The sequence below is a fragment of the Neofelis nebulosa genome, chromosome 1 (genome assembly GCF_028018385.1).
Source record: "Neofelis nebulosa isolate mNeoNeb1 chromosome 1, mNeoNeb1.pri, whole genome shotgun sequence".
NCBI classification, from domain to species: domain Eukaryota; kingdom Metazoa; phylum Chordata; class Mammalia; order Carnivora; family Felidae; genus Neofelis; species Neofelis nebulosa.
The window spans coordinates 124,468,439-124,488,719 of record NC_080782.1 but is presented as its reverse complement, the minus strand read 5'-3'; the positions used below and the strand labels follow the sequence as shown (position 1 = coordinate 124,488,719).

General features: G+C 55.3%; 1 protein-coding gene across 4 annotated transcripts in view; it reads left to right on the top strand.

The window, feature by feature from the left end:
• CXXC5 (CXXC finger protein 5) overlaps window positions 1-4,632 on the top strand; it is a 35,332-nt gene extending 30,700 nt beyond the window's left edge. For 3 of the 4 annotated variants that reach the window (XM_058734961.1, XM_058734969.1, XM_058734978.1), the window contains exons 2-3: window positions 1,004-2,082; window positions 3,600-4,632. In XM_058734961.1, coding sequence (XP_058590944.1) covers window positions 1,165-2,082; window positions 3,600-3,644 — 963 coding nt within the window. In that variant the 5' untranslated portion in view covers window positions 1,004-1,164 and the 3' untranslated portion in view covers window positions 3,645-4,632. Of the gene's footprint in view, window positions 1-1,003; window positions 2,104-3,599 lie in introns of all 4 variants that reach the window. The other variant, XM_058734987.1, reaches the window with a different exon arrangement.
• Window positions 4,633-20,281: the final 15,649 nt, after the last annotated feature.

Here is a 20,281-nt window from a genome sequence, read left to right as displayed (position 1 = left end):
TAGCCCTGGGGCCTAAGCAGAGCAGGCTCTGTCCTAGAAAGGGGCACCTCTGAAATATGGATGTGGCCCAAGAACAGGCTCTGCTCCCTGGAGGGTCGCACCCACTCGTCCCAGCCTGCACCAGCCAGAGGCCCTTCCTGCCCACAGCCTACCCCAGCTCTGAGCTCTCACTGGGACCTCATCCCAGACCCATCTGGGAGCCAGGCTGGAGCACAGCAGGAAGGCCTGAGTAGAGACAAGAGTGGGGTCTGAGGTAATGATGACTGTGGTTTGAGAGTGAGGAGGAATCGTGTGTTTGATATGTACACAGTGTGTCCCCGCATTCTTACAAGAGAAGGATTGTCCTCTGGCACAGTGCTGCCTGCCCTCTAGCAAGAGGATACATGCTCCTTGAAATAAGGATCCTGTGCGCTATTTGGTAACCCCTATTAGAGTCACTTTACTTTCCCTGCAGGACTTGTCAGAGCGTTGAGATAGATAATCAGTATGTATTAGGAGTTGCCAAATGAGGGCCTAGGAGCAGCTTCCCAGATTTCTGGTCTATACGTTCAAGCTTTGCAGAGGCTGTTCCAACCCCTCTTTGTAGATGGGTCACAGAAGGAAGATGAGGAAGCAGAAGGTGACTCTATAACCATCTGAGGTTCATAAACATCTCTAGCTCTTCCCTACTACCCCAGCCCAGGAAGAAGTGGCTGCAGATCTAGGCTGTACGGATTCAGGCTGGGCTTCCACCATGACGCTCATTAACTGTAGATCCCTGCTCAGTTCTAAACCTTATGTAAAACGGAGTATTCCTAGCTACTACTTCAAAGGGTGCTTGTGAGTCTGAACTGAAGTAGTACAAATAAAAAATACCTAACCACGTTGGGTCTGGCACTTAAATAAATGCCCAGTGGGGCTTGTGGTTGTTACTACATGGGGGTACAGTTGTTGGTAGTGGTGGTGACGTTGGGAAAGGAAGTGTTTACTGCTGCCCTGACCCTATACTCTTTTGTCCCGATAGAGTGAAGATCCTTCCACGTGGACACCTGACCATGTGCCTGCCCTGAGCAGCAGGGCCCCCCAGCCATCTCTGTTGTGGGCAGCAGGGCCCGGTGCTCGTCTGTGGAACCCCCGCAGTTGGCAGGCCCCCCCCAGCAGCGGGCTCTGGGCCTCGGCCCCACCATGTCGAGCCTCGGCAGTAGCCCCCAGGACAGCGGTGGCAGCAGCAGCAGCAACAGCAATGGCAGCGGGAGCAGCGGCCCCAAGGCAGGAGTGGCTGACAAGAGCGCGGCGGTGGCCACTGCCACCCCAGCCTCGGTGGCGGATGATGCACCACCCCCAGAACGTCGGAACAAGAGCGGCATCATCAGTGAACCCCTCAACAAGAGTCTGCGCCGCTCCCGCCCTCTCTCCCACTACTCTTCCTTTGGGGGCAGTGGTGGCAGCGGCGGTGGTGGCAGCATGATGGGCAGTGAGTCTGCTGAAAAGGCTGCTGCCGCTGCGGCTGCCGCCTCCCTGTTGGCCAATGGGCATGACCTGGCGGCAGCCATGGCTGTGGACAAAAGCAACCCTACCTCAAAGCACAAAAGTGGTGCTGTGGCCAGCCTGCTGAGCAAGGCAGAGCGGGCCACGGAGCTGGCAGCCGAGGGACAGCTGACGCTGCAGCAATTCGCGCAGTCCACGGAGATGCTGAAGCGCGTGGTGCAGGAGCACCTTCCGCTGATGAGCGAGGCGGGTGCTGGCCTGCCCGATATGGAGGCCGTGGCGGGCGCCGAAGCCCTCAATGGCCAGTCCGACTTCCCCTACCTGGGCGCCTTCCCCATCAACCCGGGCCTCTTCATCATGACCCCGGCGGGCGTGTTCCTGGCCGAGAGTGCGCTGCACATGGCCGGCCTTGCCGAGTACCCCATGCAGGGAGAGCTGGCCTCGGCCATCAGCTCGGGCAAGAAGAAGCGGAAACGCTGCGGCATGTGCGCGCCCTGCCGACGGCGCATCAACTGCGAGCAGTGCAGCAGTTGTAGGAACCGAAAGACTGGCCATCAGATTTGCAAATTCAGAAAATGTGAGGAACTCAAAAAGAAGCCTTCCGCTGCTCTGGAGGTAACGGCGCCTTAGAGGGAGGTGTGTGGGCTCTTGTGTCTGTCTGGCAGTCCAAACCCACCCCCCAGCCCCCCAAACCCACTTTTCCTACCTGGGCGAGTGGGGGCTGCTCAGCCAGTCCCTGGGCTCTCGGGGTCTAGAGCAGGCTCCCAGACACCAGTTCACTGCCCAAAAAAGTCAGAGCCACATCCTGAGATCTCATTAGGTTGTAGTTTGCAAGGCCAGCATAAAGTTCCAGGAGGGGGCCTAGCACTTCCCAGCCAGGCCCGGGGATCCTGAACCCCCTCCTGGAGTTTTGGGCCAACTACTGATGTTCCCATATAGGTCCTAAGTTGCTGACTTTCAGACATATTCTAACGTTTCCAGTCCATAACCTAGGATGCTGGGGGCTCTTCCTTGTCCTACTTGAGGGGTTCTCTCCTGTGGACCATGTGGCTTTGAGGGGTAAGCCCTTCACTTGCCCCTTCAGAGCCTGGCCTTTCCCCTAAGGCCACCCAAGGATAGAGCGGCCCCAGTGCTCACTGCCCTGCTCTAAGGCCTGGAAGAACCCTGCGTCTAGACATCCAGTTGACAGATTTGGGGTTTCTTGGGGCCCCAAGGTCAGTCTGGCTACACAGGTAATCGCCACGGGTCCTACGGGCCTGGAGTGAGGGGGTTGCTGTGATCTTGGGGTATAGGCAAGGCCTGTCCACCATGGGATGATCGGCTTAGAGCAGGCAGAAGGGTTCCCAAGCTGCTTTCTTTCTCTCCACCCTCGTGGCAGAGCTTGTCCCTGTGCCCCCAGCCGTGGCAGCCTAGCTGTGGTGCCAGGCCTGGGTACAAAAGCATCTTTTCAGCCTGCTGTCCTGGCCCCGGCCCCGCCCCTCTATGAGTGGGCTGGACGCAAATGTTCAGAATGGTTGGAAAACAATAATGGCATCCCAGCCATGGCTACTCCCCACCCCCAAGCCCCAAACCTCATATATCTGCTCTCCTGCCCAGAGAATACACCTCTATGCACACAGAGGCACTCACCTCTCATCTAGTGTAGACACACACATGCGCGCACAAGCGCACACACGGCCCTGCCCAGTACCCAGTCTTACTGTAGGTGTACAGCAAATCCCCTTCCTCCCCACCACACCTCCGGACACACTACACACCGTGGCATCGCTTGAGACACACATCCGTATGCTTACATGCTCCCTCGACAGAAACATGCACACAGCCCCAGATGCACCACAGCCACTCGGCGCTTGTAGCCTCTGGACCAGGGGAATGGGTCTTCCTGTTTGGAAGGAGGGTTCCTGGACACAGTGGCTCAGGGGGCCTCAGGGTGCTCCGGGCCCTCCAGCGGCCCAGCGGGTCAAGGCTTCTTCTCTGGCCTGGTCAGGATGGCAGGAACTCCACGGGGTGGCTGCCTTTACTCCATGCCCGTCCCTCCGCCATGAGGCCGTCCACGGGGGAGCGTCTTTGCATCAGGCCCCGCCGGACCCTGACTGAACTCTCTCCTTGTTTTTGTCTCCCGCCCCCGCCAGAAGGTGATGCTTCCGACGGGAGCCGCCTTCCGGTGGTTTCAGTGACGGCGGCGGGAACCCAAAGCTGCCCTCTCCGTGCAATGTCACTGCTCGTGTGGTCTCCGGCAAGGGATTCGGGCGAAGACAAACGGATGCACCCGTCTTTAGAACCAAAAATATTCTCTCACAGATTTCATTCCTGTTTTTATATATATATTTTTTGTTGTCGTTTTAACATCTCCACGTCCCTAGTATAAAAAGAAAAAGGAAAAAAATTTTAACTGCTTTTTCGGAAGAACAACAACAAAAAAGAGGTAGAGACGAATCTATAAAGTACCGAGACTTCCTGGGCAAAGAATGGACAATCAGTTTCCTTCCTGTGTCGATGTCGATGTTGTCTGTGCAGGAGATGCAGTTTTTGTGTAGAGAATGTAAATTTTCTGTAACCTTTTGAAATCTAGTTACTAATAAGCACTACTGTAATTTAGCACAGTTTAACTCCACCCTCATTTAAACTTCCTTTGATTCTTTCCGACCATGAAATAGTGCATAGTTTGCCTGGAGAATCCACTCACGTTTATAAAGAGAATGTGGATGGCGCCGCGTCGAGAAGCCCCTCTATCCATCCACACGTGCAGAGTGCAGAGCTGCGGCGAGGAGCTCACAGAGGGGGAGGGAGCAGCCCACCCACCCCTGGGCCCAGGCCAGCCATGCTGCACTCGCGGTACCCAGAATGGGATTCCCCCCTACCCCGACGATGATGATTTTGCAAAAATGAAAGTTCTGTTCCTTTATCCATTGAGATCTGGGGAGCCCGTGTCTCAATATTTCCGATCCTGGCTACTTCCCTTAGAGAAAATAAGTCCTTTTTTTCTGGCCTCGCTGATAGCAACAGAAGAAAGGGCTTCTTTGCGTGGCCCCCTGCTGGTGGGTGTGGGTGCCTGGGGGGCCCCCTTGCCCACGGCCAGCTTCCTGCTGATGAACATGCTGTTTGTATTGTTTTAGGAAACCAGGCTGTTTTGTGAATAAAACGAATGCATGTTTGTGTCACGAAGCACCGATGGCTTCTTGCTCTCCGGTTTGGGGGGCTGGCTTGGGGGCTGTTGGTGGGCAGGGGTTGTCTGGAGCCACCTTGAAAAGAAAGAAGGATGGCTTGGGGACATTTAGAGTGGGGATCTCTTGGGTACTGAGGCCCTGTGGTACCTGAAGGGGGTCAAGCAGGAGCAGCCGGCCTGGCTGACGTGGTGAAAGTGCTGTTAAAGTGACTGGTACTGGAACATCTCGTCTGCCCGGTTGTACCCCCCTGCCTCAGAACCCGGACCTCCGGGGACCTTCACTCACTTGGGGCCACCATCTCTATTTACCTAAGGTTGTCGGGGCCTGATCAGTGCAGAGCAGCCCGCAGTACTGGAGGAAGGGCCCAAGCTGCCTGTTCGGTTTCTTTCTTGCAGGGGTCTACTGCTCCCCCAACCGCTGCGGTGACACCCCAGGGAGCAGGTTTAGCCCAGGTTTGTGGGGACCTGGCTGTGCCCAGAATGCATGCAGAAACCTCCCTACCCCCACATACCCCTCTTCAGGCCTGAGGGCTGGCTGCTGGACTGGGGCCTGGGGGGATCCTTGGCTTTGGTTCTTGTACGACTTTCTCCACCCCCAGAAAATGTGTTGGCGCAAGGTTGTCCGCGACCTCAGAGGCCAGATGTCTGGGGAAATCACCACATAGCCACATGGTCTACGCCAAGGCAGCCTGAACAGGAAGGAGTGACAGCTGCATGGCCCCCACCCCTGCATATCACAGAGGCCGGCCTGCAGGATGAGACCTATCATCCACCTGACGTGGAGGCCTTCTTCCCACCCAGCTGCTTTGAGCCTGGCTGAGATGGAGGCTAGACTTGAGGAAGGACTTCCTGACAATGTCGGGGCCTCGCTTCAGGTGGGTGAGGGCTTTCAGGACGAGGGAAGGGGCAACTTCTGAAGCTGAGTGGGCAGCGAGCTGGGTGAGATGAGCTGCCTCTGCTATTGTTCCTGGGAAGAGAAAAAGCAGCTCATATTGGGTGGGGGCTCTGACCCCCAACCCCTTCCCAGTGTCACAAGCTCCCTTAGAGCACCAGGAGCTCAGCAGCCTGGCCTGGCACAGCAGGGGCAGGCGGGGGTGGTAGGAGGCAGCTTTCAACTCCAGCTCTGCCTGGGAAAAATTCCCTTTCATGTGGCTGCCTGTGATCTCTCCAGGCGGCTCTGCCGAAGGGGGGCGTCCAGCCGGGAGTAGGGGGAGGTGTTGTAACCAGGAGCACCCTCATCCCCTGCAGGAGGCAAACTGCAACACCTCCAGATCCTCGAGTGGGTGGGGAGGGTCCTCCTTGGGGGCATCAGGGTGGGAAGCCTGGCCAGCAGGGGGCACCCAGGCAGGACGCCCCCGCCTGCCCCCGCCCTGCTGCTGGCAGTACACAGGCCGCAGATGGCCTCGGCCAGCCCTCATTGGCATGCCTACAGGTGTGGGGTGGACGGCTCCAGTGCCAGCCCCGAGGGGGGTGCTGTGACTCAGCCAGGCTGTACCTTTTAGTGTGCCAACCCACAGCCCAGCCATGGCTCCTGGACCTACCCCTCAACACAGAGAAGCCCTAAGCTTGAAGCCCCTCACCTCTTCCACCTCTTCCAACTTGGGCCTTTGTGCTCTACTTGTGGAAATGGTGGGCCAGCCCCTCTGTCTGTTGGAGGCGTAGGCAGGGGTGGGGATGGCTGTGGGCTGAACGCAAACGCATGATGAGACCTCAGTTACCTCATCTGGGAAACGGGGACAATAATCATCTCCCCTCCATAAAGTTGCCTGAGGTTGAAATGAGATCACTCTAGGGAAGGGCCTGGCTCATCTTAAGGACTCGGTCAAATGGCAGCTGGTGTTGCTATTTTAAAGCTATTCACCTAAATCTCACCAAGATGTCCCCCACCTTCTGCCCAGGGTGTGGGTCCTCCCTAAAGCCCTAGCCACCTCACCTCCTGCCTCCCACTTCTCCCTGCCATGGGGTAGCTGCTGCCCCTTCCCGCGGGCTCCAGCCCTGGCCAAGCCCTGCTCCAGCATTGCCCATCTCTGCCCATTTCTGTCTGGCTCACTGTCTCCAAATCTCCATCTTGATGGTCTCTATTGGTTTCTGACTCTCTTCTCTGTCTCTGTCTTACCATCTTTCCACGTCTCTGAGTCTCCACGTGTCTCTCCCTGTATCTTGCACCTCTGTGTCTTCTGTTGCAGGCTCACCCCTGCTGCTCTCCCGCTGACAGGGAAGTACTTAGAGGGAGGCTCCCTGTGGAGCTGTATGTCCAATTCCCTTCCCTAGGGGTGCCCTCTGCTCCCCACTGCTACAGTTGGGAGCCTGACTTCCTGGTGACCTGGGAGTCTTCAGCCCATGCTCTCCTTTCCTCTACCTGGATGGCAGGGGTGTTTGGGGGTACACCCGAGGAAAGAGAGAAACCCAGACTCCGTGTAACCGTGTGTGTGAGTGTATGTGTGTGTGTGAAAGAGAGAAACAGACAGACAGACTTCAAGGCCCTGACAACCATGTGAGGCCTTGTGCAATAATGTGGATACATGTGACACGAAAATAGATCTGTGACAGTGTGTGGTAGGCTATGTGAGATCTCATATGGCCATGGGTGAACATATGACATCAGCAGCCACACTTTGGGGTATTTTGTGACATTGCATGTGTAATCCTGTGACACTGTACAATCCTGTAGCAGACCCAATGTGACACCAGGTTGTACGGCTCGATGTGTGACATTGGGCAATTCCATGTGTGACATCGGATATGCAACACTGATATTGCATGGCATGCATGACCCTGTTACAGACACTGGGTGATTCTATGTGGCTTGGGACATTGTGTCTGTGTAACCATCATGGGTGTGGCCCGAGACTGACACCAGGGATTCTATGTGAGTGTATGATGCCAGGTTGTGACCGTGCTGTGACCCTGTGACACCGCTTGCATGACCCTGGGCGTGTGCTCGTGACGTTGTGTGTCAGTGTGCACCTGTGATCCCCTCAGTGATGCTGACACTATATGCCATGTGTGGCTTTGTGTACAAGATTTCCTGGGTCTCCACCTTGACGGCGTGCAACTCTGAGGACAGAGCGGTGTCCCTGGCAGCCCCTCTTGCCCACAGCCGGGCCCTGAGGCCCAGTCTGAGTGGGGGAGCTGGTGTGGGGGCAGCAGGCGCAGTTCCCACGGCTGCCACAGCCCCTCTCCCGGCCCTACCACCAGTTTCAGCTCCACAAAATATCCTGGCAACCCCAACCTCTTTGTTCTTTGCGGCCGCCAAAGGCCTCTCCTCACCCCAGCCTGCCCAGCGCCTGCCAGGCACCCCCCTCCCCTCCACGGCAGCAGGGTTTGGCCTGATCTAGTCCCTTGGTGCCCTTATAACCACCCCCCATCCCCTCACTGAGGCCCCTGTCTCATGCCCTGTCAGCACTACAGACTGGACCTTTGACCCTCTGCTATGAGCTTGCTGCGGTCATGTTGTGCAGGAAGAAGGAAGCAGCACAGCTCTTGTAACGTACTAAGTGATTGTGGGCCAGGAGCTAGGTTCTCTGTATGGTTATTGCCCTTTGGTCCAAGGCTAGTTGGAGGCTGTCTTCAATCTAGAATGGTTTCAAGTTGTTGAGTAAGTTTTCTTCTTTGGCTTCAGAAAATCCTCAGGATAAGGATTACTACCTATTTTACTGACGAGAAACTGAAGCCCAGTGAGAGTGCATGATCTGTCCAAGTCACAGAGACAATGGTAGCAAGGGTCTTACTAGAACTCGGGCTTCTGGCCTCTAGCCCCTTGTACCAGCATGCTTTGGGAGGACCAGTTGCCTCCATGGAAGGGAAAGGGGACTTAGGAGTCTGAACACATGGGTCCTCTTCACTTCTTGGTCCCCACATATCAGTGTGTGTGCGTGTGTGTGTGTGCACGCTTGCCCTTGCTACATGACCTTGTCCAAACACCCTTGCTTCTCTGTTTCTAGGAAAGAAGGGCAACATAGCCAGGGATTGTGGGGTGGGGTAGGGCACTTGGCAGGGTGCTTTGCCAAGCAACAAGTTCACTTCACAGTGCCAAGACCCACAGTATTTCCAACAGGGACATGGGGCTGTTGGCCCGGGGATAGATTCTGACTTGGGCCCTTAGCCTCTATTCTCAGATTCGACTTAGCTCTGTGCAGTCACAAAGGGCGTAGTGATGGCCACTTGGCTCAGCTGCAGTCAAGGCTGCTTAGGCCTGACCTGATTGCAGCACCAGCTCCCACTCCCTCTCAGGTGCCAGAGATGGATGGATGGAGGTCATTGTGCAGCCTGCCTGGGCCCCCCACTGCCCACCCGTGGCCCTATGCTGACAGGCAATGCTGACAACAGCTAAGGTGGGGGAGGGACAGGCAGCCACCAGCATGTTAATAATACAGACCTTGGCCCGGGCACCCTGCCGGCAGGTAATGGGCACAGAGAGGCTCAGCTGCCCCCCAAGGTCACACAGCCCTGCAGGGAGTCCCATCCCCAGAGGTCCACATCTTCCCTGAGGGCCTCTTGAGGGCTCTTCTTGCCGCACAGAGCAGAGAGTGGCTGGGGAGGATGGAAGGGCTGCAAGAGGGTCCCCCCGAGGCCACCGACCGGGCTGCCAAAGCGGACACTTTCATCTCTCTTCGCCTGTCGACCTGCCATCCCTCAGCGGCATTAAATTCCCCTCCTGCCAGAGAACAAGGGCTGCTTCAGATTCCAGGCAGCAGGGCGTGAAGATAGGGCGGGCCCCGGGGGGAGGAGAGTGGGGTCCTCCAGGGCTCCAGGCCTGGGTGCAAAGTGCCTGAGCTGGGAGGGGGCGGCTGAATTTGGGGGCTCTGGGGGGCCAGCTAGTAGCTGGCCTTCTGATGCAGGTTTGTTTCCTGTTGCATTCTCCCTTCTAATGGATGCCTTCCTCTTCAGGTGCTACGTCCTCCAGAGCCTTTTTCACCCCAGCAGGCCAAGTGTAGTGTCCCTGCACCACCCCCACCAGTGTACTGATCACTCTAGGTGACATCACCTGGCTTCCGGGCTGTGGTCTACAGTTCAGGGAGGGTGGCATTAGCACCAGAAAACCTTCTGTAGGCTGAATAAATACATTATCTCCTCTTTCTGGGCATTTTTTCCTCTTGCAAATTTCCATCCCTAATTTGAGCGCTGTTCACAGGTGGGAGCGACTTACTAGAAAGAGCCCCCTTTCCCTAGCCCCCATAGAACATCCATACTCTGCAGATCTATGCTTGGTTAGAGGTACTAATGATATCCCCAGCCTCACTATGCATAGAACTTGTGGCCAGGCATTGGACCAATCCATTGCACTTACTAGCTCATTGAATCCTCACAATAATCCAAGAGGAGGGCATTTATCAGTCAGTCCATTTTATGGATGAGAAAGTTGAGGTTCAGAGAGGTAGAAGTGGAAAAACACACAAGGTCAACACAGCTGGGTTCCTCTGGTTTCAGAAGTTGTCGTTTAAACACCTGGTTATGCTTCAGGCTTTGGCTGGAAGGAGCCCCCTCCCACCCTCCACCCCACATGCTGCCTGTGATCATGCCCAGATGTGGGATTAGGGTCAAGCATTACTTCCTTAAACTTTTCTGCACTTTCTGACTCTGTGTTTTTTTCACTCTTTTTTGTTGCAATAGATGTATATTGCTTTTCAAATCAGAAAACCTAATAAAAGTTCTTTAACCAAATGTTCTTAAGCCCAGAAAGGTTTGGAAACAAAGAATACTGTGTGGAGTGAGGGTGGGGGATGAGAGGGTAGCCCAGGAACACTGCCCCCTCCCCTGGAATGACAGGGTTTGGGTATTTGGGGGGCCCAAAGTGGGTGCAGCCTGAATCCACTTGGGCTTCTGCCTCCATGGTGACTTCCCACCACTCTCCCAGCCCCTCACCCAGCTCTGAGGCCTGTCCAGGAGGGGGTACCGCATGTGGCTGAGTTTTAGCTCTGCTGCAGGAGGATCCATAGGCAGCTGCTGGGGTCCAGGGGGAGTGACTGCGAGGGTGAGGGCCAGAGAAGTGCCCGCCGTTGATAAGGCGACAGAGCCCTCGGGAGCCAGGATGCAGTGAAGCCATGGAAACGTGGCTGAGGTGTGAGGCTGGTTCAGCGCTTCCCTCAGGTGGCTGTCTCCCAGGCCTGGTGGGGGCCCAGCAAGACAGGCCTATTCACTCCCTGACCTCCTGAAGACTGGGCTTGGGCAGGCTGCTGGGCACGCTTGATGTCACCCCTGCCCACTTTCCCCAGGGCCAGGCTGGGATCAAGCATCGGGTCTGAGTGGGGAGAGCTGAGGACAGAGGCAAGGGTACTCTGAGTCCTCTGCCCCAAAGTCCCCTGACCCCATTCAGTAATCCCTCCCACTTTCTACTACCCAGTTCCTTTCCTATAAATATGTGTGCATTATTTACCTTAAGCATTTTGATAAATCATAATAGCAGAGACATCTGCTGTCAAAACTGCAAACTGCATTTGGGGCTCAGCTGGTGGCCGAGGGCTAGAGGCTGGGGGTGCAAGGGTTCTGATGGTCCAAGGGGGATAATATGGATGACCGCCCCCCACCCCCCGCAACTCCTCATCCAAGGAAGGGCCTTGAAGGAGCCCCAGACCCCATCCTTTGGGACTCCTCCTCACCAGCTGCTGACCATGAAACCTTCCCAAGGAGGCTATCCACACCCCCCCATCTGTGTTCCCTCCTTCTGCCTCCCTCTGCCTCAGAATTAATGCAGCCGTGACAGTGGCTGAGGAGTCCCCGGAGCGGAGATTAACTCCTGGGGCAGCGCAGGCGGGGTTGACCATGGGAGGCTGAGGAGTGGGGGCCTGATGCACAGTCCTCACGAGATTAATCGCCCTGCAGCCGGCTTCATCACGAGGGTGCCCAGTGCTCTGACCCCCCCCACCCCAGCAGGGGCACTTGGCTCTATCAGGAGCTTGCCCTGCCTCCTGCGGCCCCCACAGCCCCCAGTCCAACTGGTGGAAGGATTTTGGTTGCTGAAACTGAGTTCCCTTATTTTGTCTTACCTTCCTGGTGGCCATCGGGAACCCTGAGGACCAAGCAGCAATCCTGTGGCCTCTTTCTCTCCTGTTCCCAGCTTGGCTCAGCAGCCTAGGGAGGGGGAGGCTTTAACCCTTGCCTGCCTCCTGCTGGTTCTGCTGGCCCCACAGGCCTGTGGGTTCTGAGAGCAGAGCTGGGGGATGGGGAGCTCAAAGAGGAGTGCAGTGGGACTGCCAGCTCCAGCCTAATGGGCCTGCTGTCCAGCCCCTCTACCCATCCTGGGGGAGCCTGTGGAGATGGTGGATGGAGAGCATCCTGGACAGATACCAGAGTAAGAATTGCTGGTTGATAAAGCACTGGGGCTGGGGACCTGGGTATTGGCCTTTCTCGGCTAGTCACCCACTTAAATATCTTCTAGGGGCTGCAGCTAGTGTGACTGAGGTTAGACATGGGAGTAAAGTTCCCCAGGCAGGTGGGACCTAAGGGAGGCAGGGCTGTGGTTGGAATCTGCCTTGACTCTGCAAGTCTGGCTGGAGAAGCCTCTTCTGTGCACCCACTGCCGCACGTGCCACCATCACAGCCCAGTAATGCCGAATAAATGGATGAGTTGGAGGTAGAAGACATGGGTTGGCCCTCTGTGTATAACGAGCAGAGGGAAGAAACTATTGGGTCTGAGTCTGAGGTTCCCAAGTGCAGTGCCACAGGCTGGGGGCTGCCAAGAGGGGACCCCAAGAGAAAAAAGGGTCTGCAGCCAGGTACTGAGTTGATGCTCACAGGCTCTATGACTTTCTCTAAGAAGCCTCTTCTCCAAGCTTTAGTTTGCACATCAGCAAGTAACATCCCTTCCCAGAGGGGCTAGGGGCGTGGGATGAGAAGTCCTGCATACAAAGAACCTGTGAAATCTTAAGCCTTGTACCCCTTGGTGAATACAAGATCTGCATGGATGGGAAGAACCAAGAAGGCTTCTCAGAAGACTGTGAGAGGAGTTGAACCTCAAAGAACCATGCTGCTTACCTAGGAGACTTGGAGACTGGAACTTCAGCGGCAGTGAGGAGACTGTACCGGAGGAAGTTGACCCTGAGCTCCAGGATGAGTGTTTATATTTTGTCTTGGGGACAGTGGAAGCCAGTGATGGTTCCGGAACCTGGGCAGCCTTTGAAAGGACTTAAGTCTGAAGTGATCTCTTTAGTCAACCTGGATGTGTGGGGCACATTCCTAACCATCTCTCCACCCTTGCAGCTGGGGTGCGGAGTCAGCAGGAGGCTGTGATCCTTGTCAGGTCCTCTTCCGAGGAAACTAAAACATATCCTGTGCTAGAGAGTCGGGGGGAGGGGGGGTGTTAAGCCTGACAAGAAGTGATCTGTAGGTCTGGGGGCTTTGACCACTCATTACAGGGTGGAGAATCCAAGCCAGGCTGGTTGGAAGGCTTCAGAGCCTGTTCACTTCCTGGAGATGGAGATATAGGGACGTCTGGGCCCCACCTCTTACCCCCAAGATCCTAGAGGCAGCAGAGTTCTGGGCTTGGAGGCAAGGGGCTAGGATTTCCATGCAAGCTCTGCCCTCTAGCTGGCTTCATGATCACATGACCAAATGCATAGCCAACCCTTCCTGTTCCTGACTTCTCCAATCAGTGCAATAGAGTCCGTTCTGGCATCAAAGTTCTAGGCCTTTCCTGGGGTGTTAGGCCTCAGGAGGAAGCTTTAATTTCAGGGTCCTTCACTCTAGCCCCCTCCCCCACCCTTGTGCTAGCCCCCTCTTCTGCTCTGCCACCCACACCCCCCTCACCCCTGACCCTGTGGCCAGCAGCCTCTGCTGCTGTCATCCGTTGTCATGGGAACCTCGCAGCTCTGACCTGGCGGGCGCTAGAGAGAGCTGCCCTGGAGCTCCTAGCAGGGGAAGCCAAGGGTAGCAGGGGGTGAGATGGGGGTGCCTATCCCTGCCAGGTTGGCTGGGTTCTGATGCATCCCATGGGAAGATGGCATTGGAAAGATGACCTGGATGGGGGTGCTGGGGTGCAGGGTCTCAGGGCCTTACTGCTCCTACTCCCTAGGGTCTCTGCCCCTTTCCAGGCTGCCCCCCGCCAAACCTGGATCCAGACTGGCGGTGGTAAGGAGGGGGGGGGCGGGGGCCTTCCCATCTCCCTCATTGCCGATGGTTGTTCAGAACCCTGAGCTCAGCTCATTCTCGAGGCTAAAAATACCAGGGAGGCGGCAGCAGCAGCTCCCCTGACACCCTGTCCGCTGCACCCCCCCACCAGCAACACACACACACACACACACACACACACACACACACACACACAGCCTGGACCAGGTGCCAAGGTACAGCTTAACTCATAATGGTCCATGGAGTTAACTGAAGTTCTGTCCCTGTGTGAGACCCAGAACTGGGCTCCACTTCCACCTCTGACCTCAATTTGCTGTGTGATTTTGGGGGTAGTCCTCCAGCCTCTCCAGGCCTTGGTTTCCCTTTCTGTGTAATGAAGGAGCTACCAGGAAGAGGGGAGGCTCAGGAATGGAGGAGATTCTGCCCCATCTCATTTAATGACCATAATAGTCCTGGCAGCTCCTTGAGGTATAATCTCCCTTTTCTAGATAACCACACTGAGGCTGGGGAGGTAGGGGTAGCTCAAAGGGTGCTAATTGGGCCTTTGCGTTCCAGGGTGGTCCTCTCTTGTTCTGCAGTGGCCAGCTGAGCTTCTGGGACCCACAGGCATTTGGTGAAAAATAGGTCTGTGCCCCCACAGTAGGGTGGGGGTCAGCTCCCTCTAATCTCACAATAATTCCCAGTTCTGTGAGCATGATTGCGACTGAGGAGTCCAAACTGCCCTCCACCCAGGGTCTGGCTGAGGTTTGAGGTCAAGATCCACATTGCCCACCCATCTGTGGTTGAAGTTCAGGTGAGTATCCACACTGCCCATTTGCCCTGGGCCTATGTCTTCTTTCTACCAACCCTAGGCTCAGACTTCATTTTGGGTTTCATACTCTCTCTTCTGGAAACCAGAATTTTTGCTCATCACCTCTGCTTTAGAGGAGGCCCAGTGTCCTCTGCGGACCAATGGGAGAAAGAAACATGAGTGCCCCTGCTATTTCCAGGAACCTTCTGGCACCCATGGAATCCACCATGGAAGACACAGTCATTGAGCACTGAAAGGCCTGGGAAACCAAACCTCGCTCTCAGAGAACCCTAGGATTCCGCTGCTGTGAAACCTGAGTCACTGAGTCCTGCTCCTTTCCTCTTACCTTGTCACCCAACTCCATGGACATCTTGAGAACCACAGGGCATACCTGCCCACAGACCCAAGGTCTCAAAATTTAGGCCTTGTTTCTGCAGGACCAGGGCATGGATTCTCAAAGAGGCCACCCAATTCTGCAGTGCAGACCGGCTTTGAGTCATACAGTCTAAGTTTGCAACCTCAGCTTTTCCCTTCAGTTACTGTGTGACACTGGGCAGGACACTTCATCTTTCTGGGTCTCTTTGTCTATCTGTAGAACAGGTGTTTAATAATACCTGTTCAAAAAAAAAAAATAGTACCTGTTCATAAGGGTTGCTGCAAGGGTTAAGTGAAATATTTCTATAAACTGTCTGGTGGAGTAAAGCACTCGATAATCATTCTTTCAGGAGGCTGGAAGGGGAGACGCATGCTCTGAAAGGGTTTGGGGACATTTGTTCATCAGTTATTCCAGTGTCAAGAACTATGTTGGTTGCTAGGTCTCAGGGCTTAAGCCCCCAGCTTGGGTCCCCCACTCTGAACTAGGGGCTTCCAAAAAAGAAGCATTACCCATTAGCTTTGTGAACATATTCTCCACCCATAAATGGATACTCTTAAGTAAAACATCAGTAAACTGCATCACATTGGTGGGGAAAATTAAATGTAAATTAGATAGTTAAAAATGAATCCGATGCCCACTGCCTGACACTATTACCTCTTATTAAAAGTTATGAGATGTGGGCCTGAGAGAGGGGAGAGGTTGGTGGGAGGCATCTGATGGGGATTGGGGCTGTAAGGGATTGCCTACTGGAGCCCTGTTTGGTCTTTGGAAGAGTCAGACCTAGGGGATGGTCCTGCATAGGCTCTGGAAAGTTCTGGGGATGCTGGGACCAGAACCCTGGGTGTGGGCCTAGGTTCTGCAGATTGTGGGTCCCTGAGTCCATACCTTCCCCTCCACAAACCTCAGTGGTTCTTCATTTGTAAAAGAAGGATAATAATAGAACCTACCTCACAGGTCTGAAGTAGGACCAATATGAGATGTTTAGAAAGTACCCAGCCTTGGGCCTGGCACACAGTAGGTGTTCATTGAATAGTTGTGATTACTAGAATATCATCATCACCACCATCACTGTGATTAAGTCCCTCTCAGCAGCAGGCCCTGAGCTGAGACAAAAGCTTTACAGACAAAAGCTTCTACACAGGCGGCCCCTTTTAGTGCATGGGGAGGATACTGTTATCTCCACTGTATTAGATGAGGAAAGCAAGTCTCAGTCAGGGGAATAAGGGATCTAGGATCACACATCCTATGAGGTAAGTGGCATTGTTTGTTATTCCAAGGTCACAGAGGAACCCAAGGAACAGTAGTACTCCCCACACAAACTCTGCTTCCCAAACTTAACAGGTTACATTGACTGCTTTTTTTTTTTTTTTTTTTTTTGTGCACCTGCCCTGTGCTCCAGGTCCAGTGCTGGGTGTGGTGCCCACAGGTAAGTCATTCTGGAGTGAGGAAGACAGTCAGCCAGTCAGCCAGTCAGCCAGAGAGGAGAGAGAGGCTAAATCCCAAAGGAGTATTCTAACCAGAGCAAGAGTCCAGAGAATATACAGGCCTGGGAAGGGGGTCTGAAAACAACCCCCCACCCCCACCCCGGCCAGGTGCGATCTGGTTCAGTATTATGAGAGATTGAAAGAGACTGGAGGGAGGATGGGCAGGGCAGGTAACAGGACCAGCCCGAGCAAGGCTGGGAGGCTGGAAAGCCGGCGGCCAGGCCTGTGGTGGGCTGTGGAGGGTGCACGATGAGGGGGTGGGAACACGGAGCGGGTGAGTCACCGTTTCTGAGCCAGGCAGGCGGCTGCTGCGGAGCGGGGGGCGCATTCCTGGCTGGCAGGGCGGCCGGCACTAATGTCTTTCCCACATGGCCCCGAATTCCCGGCTCTCGGCACGATCACACGGGCAAGACGCTCCCGCGGCCACCCCCGCCCCAGCTGCCTCCTTCCCACAGAGAGGGGAAGGGGGAGGGAGTGCGGTGAAGGCGGGCGGAACTGGCCTCTCCCGGGAGGGCTGGGGGTCCGGGGGTCTTGGGCTTGGCCTCCCAGGGGCCTGCGGCCACAGCGCACCCTGCACACTGAGAGCCACTCACAGGGCGGTTTTAATCAAAATAAGAGCGGGGCTGGGCCTGTGAAGCAGGAAAGGAAGGAGGCGCGGAACGGCCATCAGTCCCTGGCCACATCCCTGCTTCTCTGGCCCCCACTCACCCACCCCCGCCCTGTGCAGGGCCCTGGCAGAGAAGGAGCGTTGTTGGAGGGCGCCCTGGCAGATCCGCGGCGGGACCGTCCGCAACTCCCGCAGCCTCCGATTGGACGCCATCTGCCCCCTCCCCTCCTTCCTGACCCTTGGGCTCTGGCTGGGGTGGGGGACTATCTGAGACTGCTGTGCATCCGGTGGGGGGCTGGGACGGGGGTTCCTGGAAGAGGCCACACCCAGGCCCTCATTCTGTGGGGCGGACAGCCCTAGTGCAGACTGAGGGGACTATGAGCCACTGCTCTCCCACGCAGCCCCTGTCGCTGGGCCAGGCCCCTGGGGGGGAAACTGAGGCTGCGAGGGCGGAGGGGCCCACCCAGAGCTCCCTGTCTGCTGGGGAAAGTTGGCGGTTGTCCCTCCCAGCTGGGCTCAGAGGCGCTAATGAGAGTTAAATGCAGGGCGTGAGTCACCTCAGGGGCGGGGGGCTGGAACCACCCCCAGATGTGGATCCTGGGTGGAATGGAGGTTTGTCCAGACGGCTCAGACTTTTCCTCACTTGCCTGTGCTTTACCCTCTACTCCTTGGCAGGTGGGACCTGGATTCCTGACCCAGCAGATCAGGCCCTGTCACCTGGGCCAACTTCTCTCAAATGGCTGGCTGCCTTAAGGAGTGGGATGGGTTGGGGGTCAGAGACTATGAAACCACAGGGAGAATTCCAAATCCGAAGATGGGGTCCAGTACCCCAGGATTTGGGGGTTGGACCAACACCTGGGATTATCTAGTAGCGTGAGCCCTGGGATATGGTGATGTGTCTTGGGATGGGGGGTGGGCAAAGGGCCCAGGCCACCCGGAAGGATCCCTTCAAACCCCTACCGCCCATCTGGCCTCACTCAGACCACCAGGCTGTGACCACACAGGGTGCCTGTCCCCCCCACTCCTTAGCCCTGACCTCAGACCAGCACAGGGACATCAGTCTGCAGTCCTTATGACAGGGCAGACTGTGTGTGTATGTGTGTGCATGCATGTGGCCCTGTGACTGGGTCTATTTGTGCCACTGTGTGTATTTGTGACTGAATGTGTTGTTGTGTATATTTATGTGAGACTGGATGTCTGTGTGGGTCTCAGTATTGCAGGTGGCTTGAGATGGAATGTGGGTTTCTGCATGTCTATATCTGTGTGTCCCTTCTATGTCTCTGTGTGGGTCTTTCCGTGTGACTGTGAGTGTCTGTGTCAGCCTAGTCTCATCCACAGGATCCCTGGTTCCTCCCTAAACACCCTATCACCACCACCACCACCAGGAGCCACAGGGTTAGCCAAGTGGATCTGGAGGGGGGCTCTGGGGAGATACAGTGCCCGCTGTTTCCAGAATGTAATGGCCCGGCTGGGTGGGCAGCACCAGGGGGTGGGCGTAGGCAAGGGCAGCCACGGGAGAGAAATGCGGACAGGGGAGGGCCTCTGCTCAGCAGTCCCCTCCCAGCTCCCTCTGCTCCCAGCCCAGCGCCTCCTGGCAAGAGCTTATTTGCATGGTATTTACATTTCATTTGCATCGCGTTCAATTAAAAACCTGACCAGCTCCCGCCTGCCTGGCGCTGCCTGCCCAGCCTGGTGAAAATGTTGGTTGGGCATTGCCTGCCGCCTTCCCACCCCCCCCAACCCCCCCACCCTTATGGGTTGACTGATGTGGGAGGGGTCTTCCCTTCCGTGAGATCATCCAAGTCACCCATCCTAGGAGTGAGAGGGCTCGAAGTACAAATGGAGAAACTGAGCTCTAGAAAGACTGCTGGGAGCTCCAGACCAAGGACCAGTCTTGGATAGAGCTAGAAGAATATTAGTAGTAACAGCTGCCCTTTACGGAAGAGTCACTGTGCCAGGAGTGGTGCCAACACTTGGAAACAATATCTCATTTGAACTTTGCTACCTGTTGAGGTCAGGCCTTGCATTATTTTCATTTCACAGATGTAAAAAAAACTAAGGCTGGAGAGAGCAAGCCCAAGGTCACTCAGCTGATCCATAATTGAAATCTCTGTCAGTATGACTTTCAAGTCCATGCTCCAGACCCTAAGCATGACTGCTAAAAGTACATTACTCCCCTCCTGGTGAAGCAAGCTCATTACCCCCAGAGTCCTTAGCTCCAGGACAAGCTACTGCAGCTTTCACCCTAAGCTGGGGGCTGGGCCAGCTGTTGCTCTTCTCTAGCTTCCTAAACTGACATCCATGCCAATCCCTGGTTATAGGGTGCAACACACCCTGTAGAAGTCTTTTCTGGCACAGGGCCATAGTCTTGACTGTTGCAGGACTGCCCCTTTTGGCACTCAGAGCTAGTGACTTTGTAAAAGACAATTAAAGACCCTAATAATGAAAACAACTCTAGGGGAAACTTATGGCTGGGCTAAGGGTGAAGGATAGGTTGGAGAGATCAGGCAGGCCCATGAAAACATCGAAGGCCCCGGAGCAAACTTGGGCACTGGGAACCCTCAAGGCCTCCCCTGTCCTGGATCAGGAGCCTTCTTGGAACCTCCTCTCACCTGGCCACAGCTCAGCTGGTGGATGTCATCTACACAGGTAGGAACTTTTGGAACTGGGGAGAGTAGAAGTTCCCAGGCTGTCCACTGAGGGGTCATCTAAGGCCTAGAATCCAGCCCTGGAAGTGGGGACCCCTGGTATTGACAGGCCCCCAGTGCCCTCCCCGCAATAAAGGCCACTTTTTCCTTCCCCCACTACCCTTAGGGCTCTAGAGGGACTCCACCTACCCTTGAACTGGGGTACCTGGCTAATCAGCAAACACCTCCCCCTACCTCTACTTCCGTGATTAGTTCAGGAATAGACACGTGACCTAGGCCTGGCCAATTGGGATGAATCCCAAGGTTTGGGTCGGAATTATTGAGGGGGAAGTGCTCGCTTCGGCAGCACATATACTAAAATTGGAATTATTGAGGGGGAGGTGGTCTGATCTGGTAGTGTAAGAATTTGAGGCCACCATCACTTGAGAGCTATCCATGAATGAATCCAGCAAGGGGAAACTGATCCTTGTATTTGAAGACAAACACTCCTACCTGAGCCTCAGAATGAACTAATAGGTTCTAATTTTGCTTCAGCAAGTGTATATTGGGTTTCTGTCACTTGCAGCCTGAAGTCCTTATCATTCAGTGCATGCTTTGCCCATTTCTGCCTTCAGACCTTTGCCCATGCGTTTCTTTGCCTAGACTGCCCTCCTCTTGCCCTATCCTGAGTAGTCATG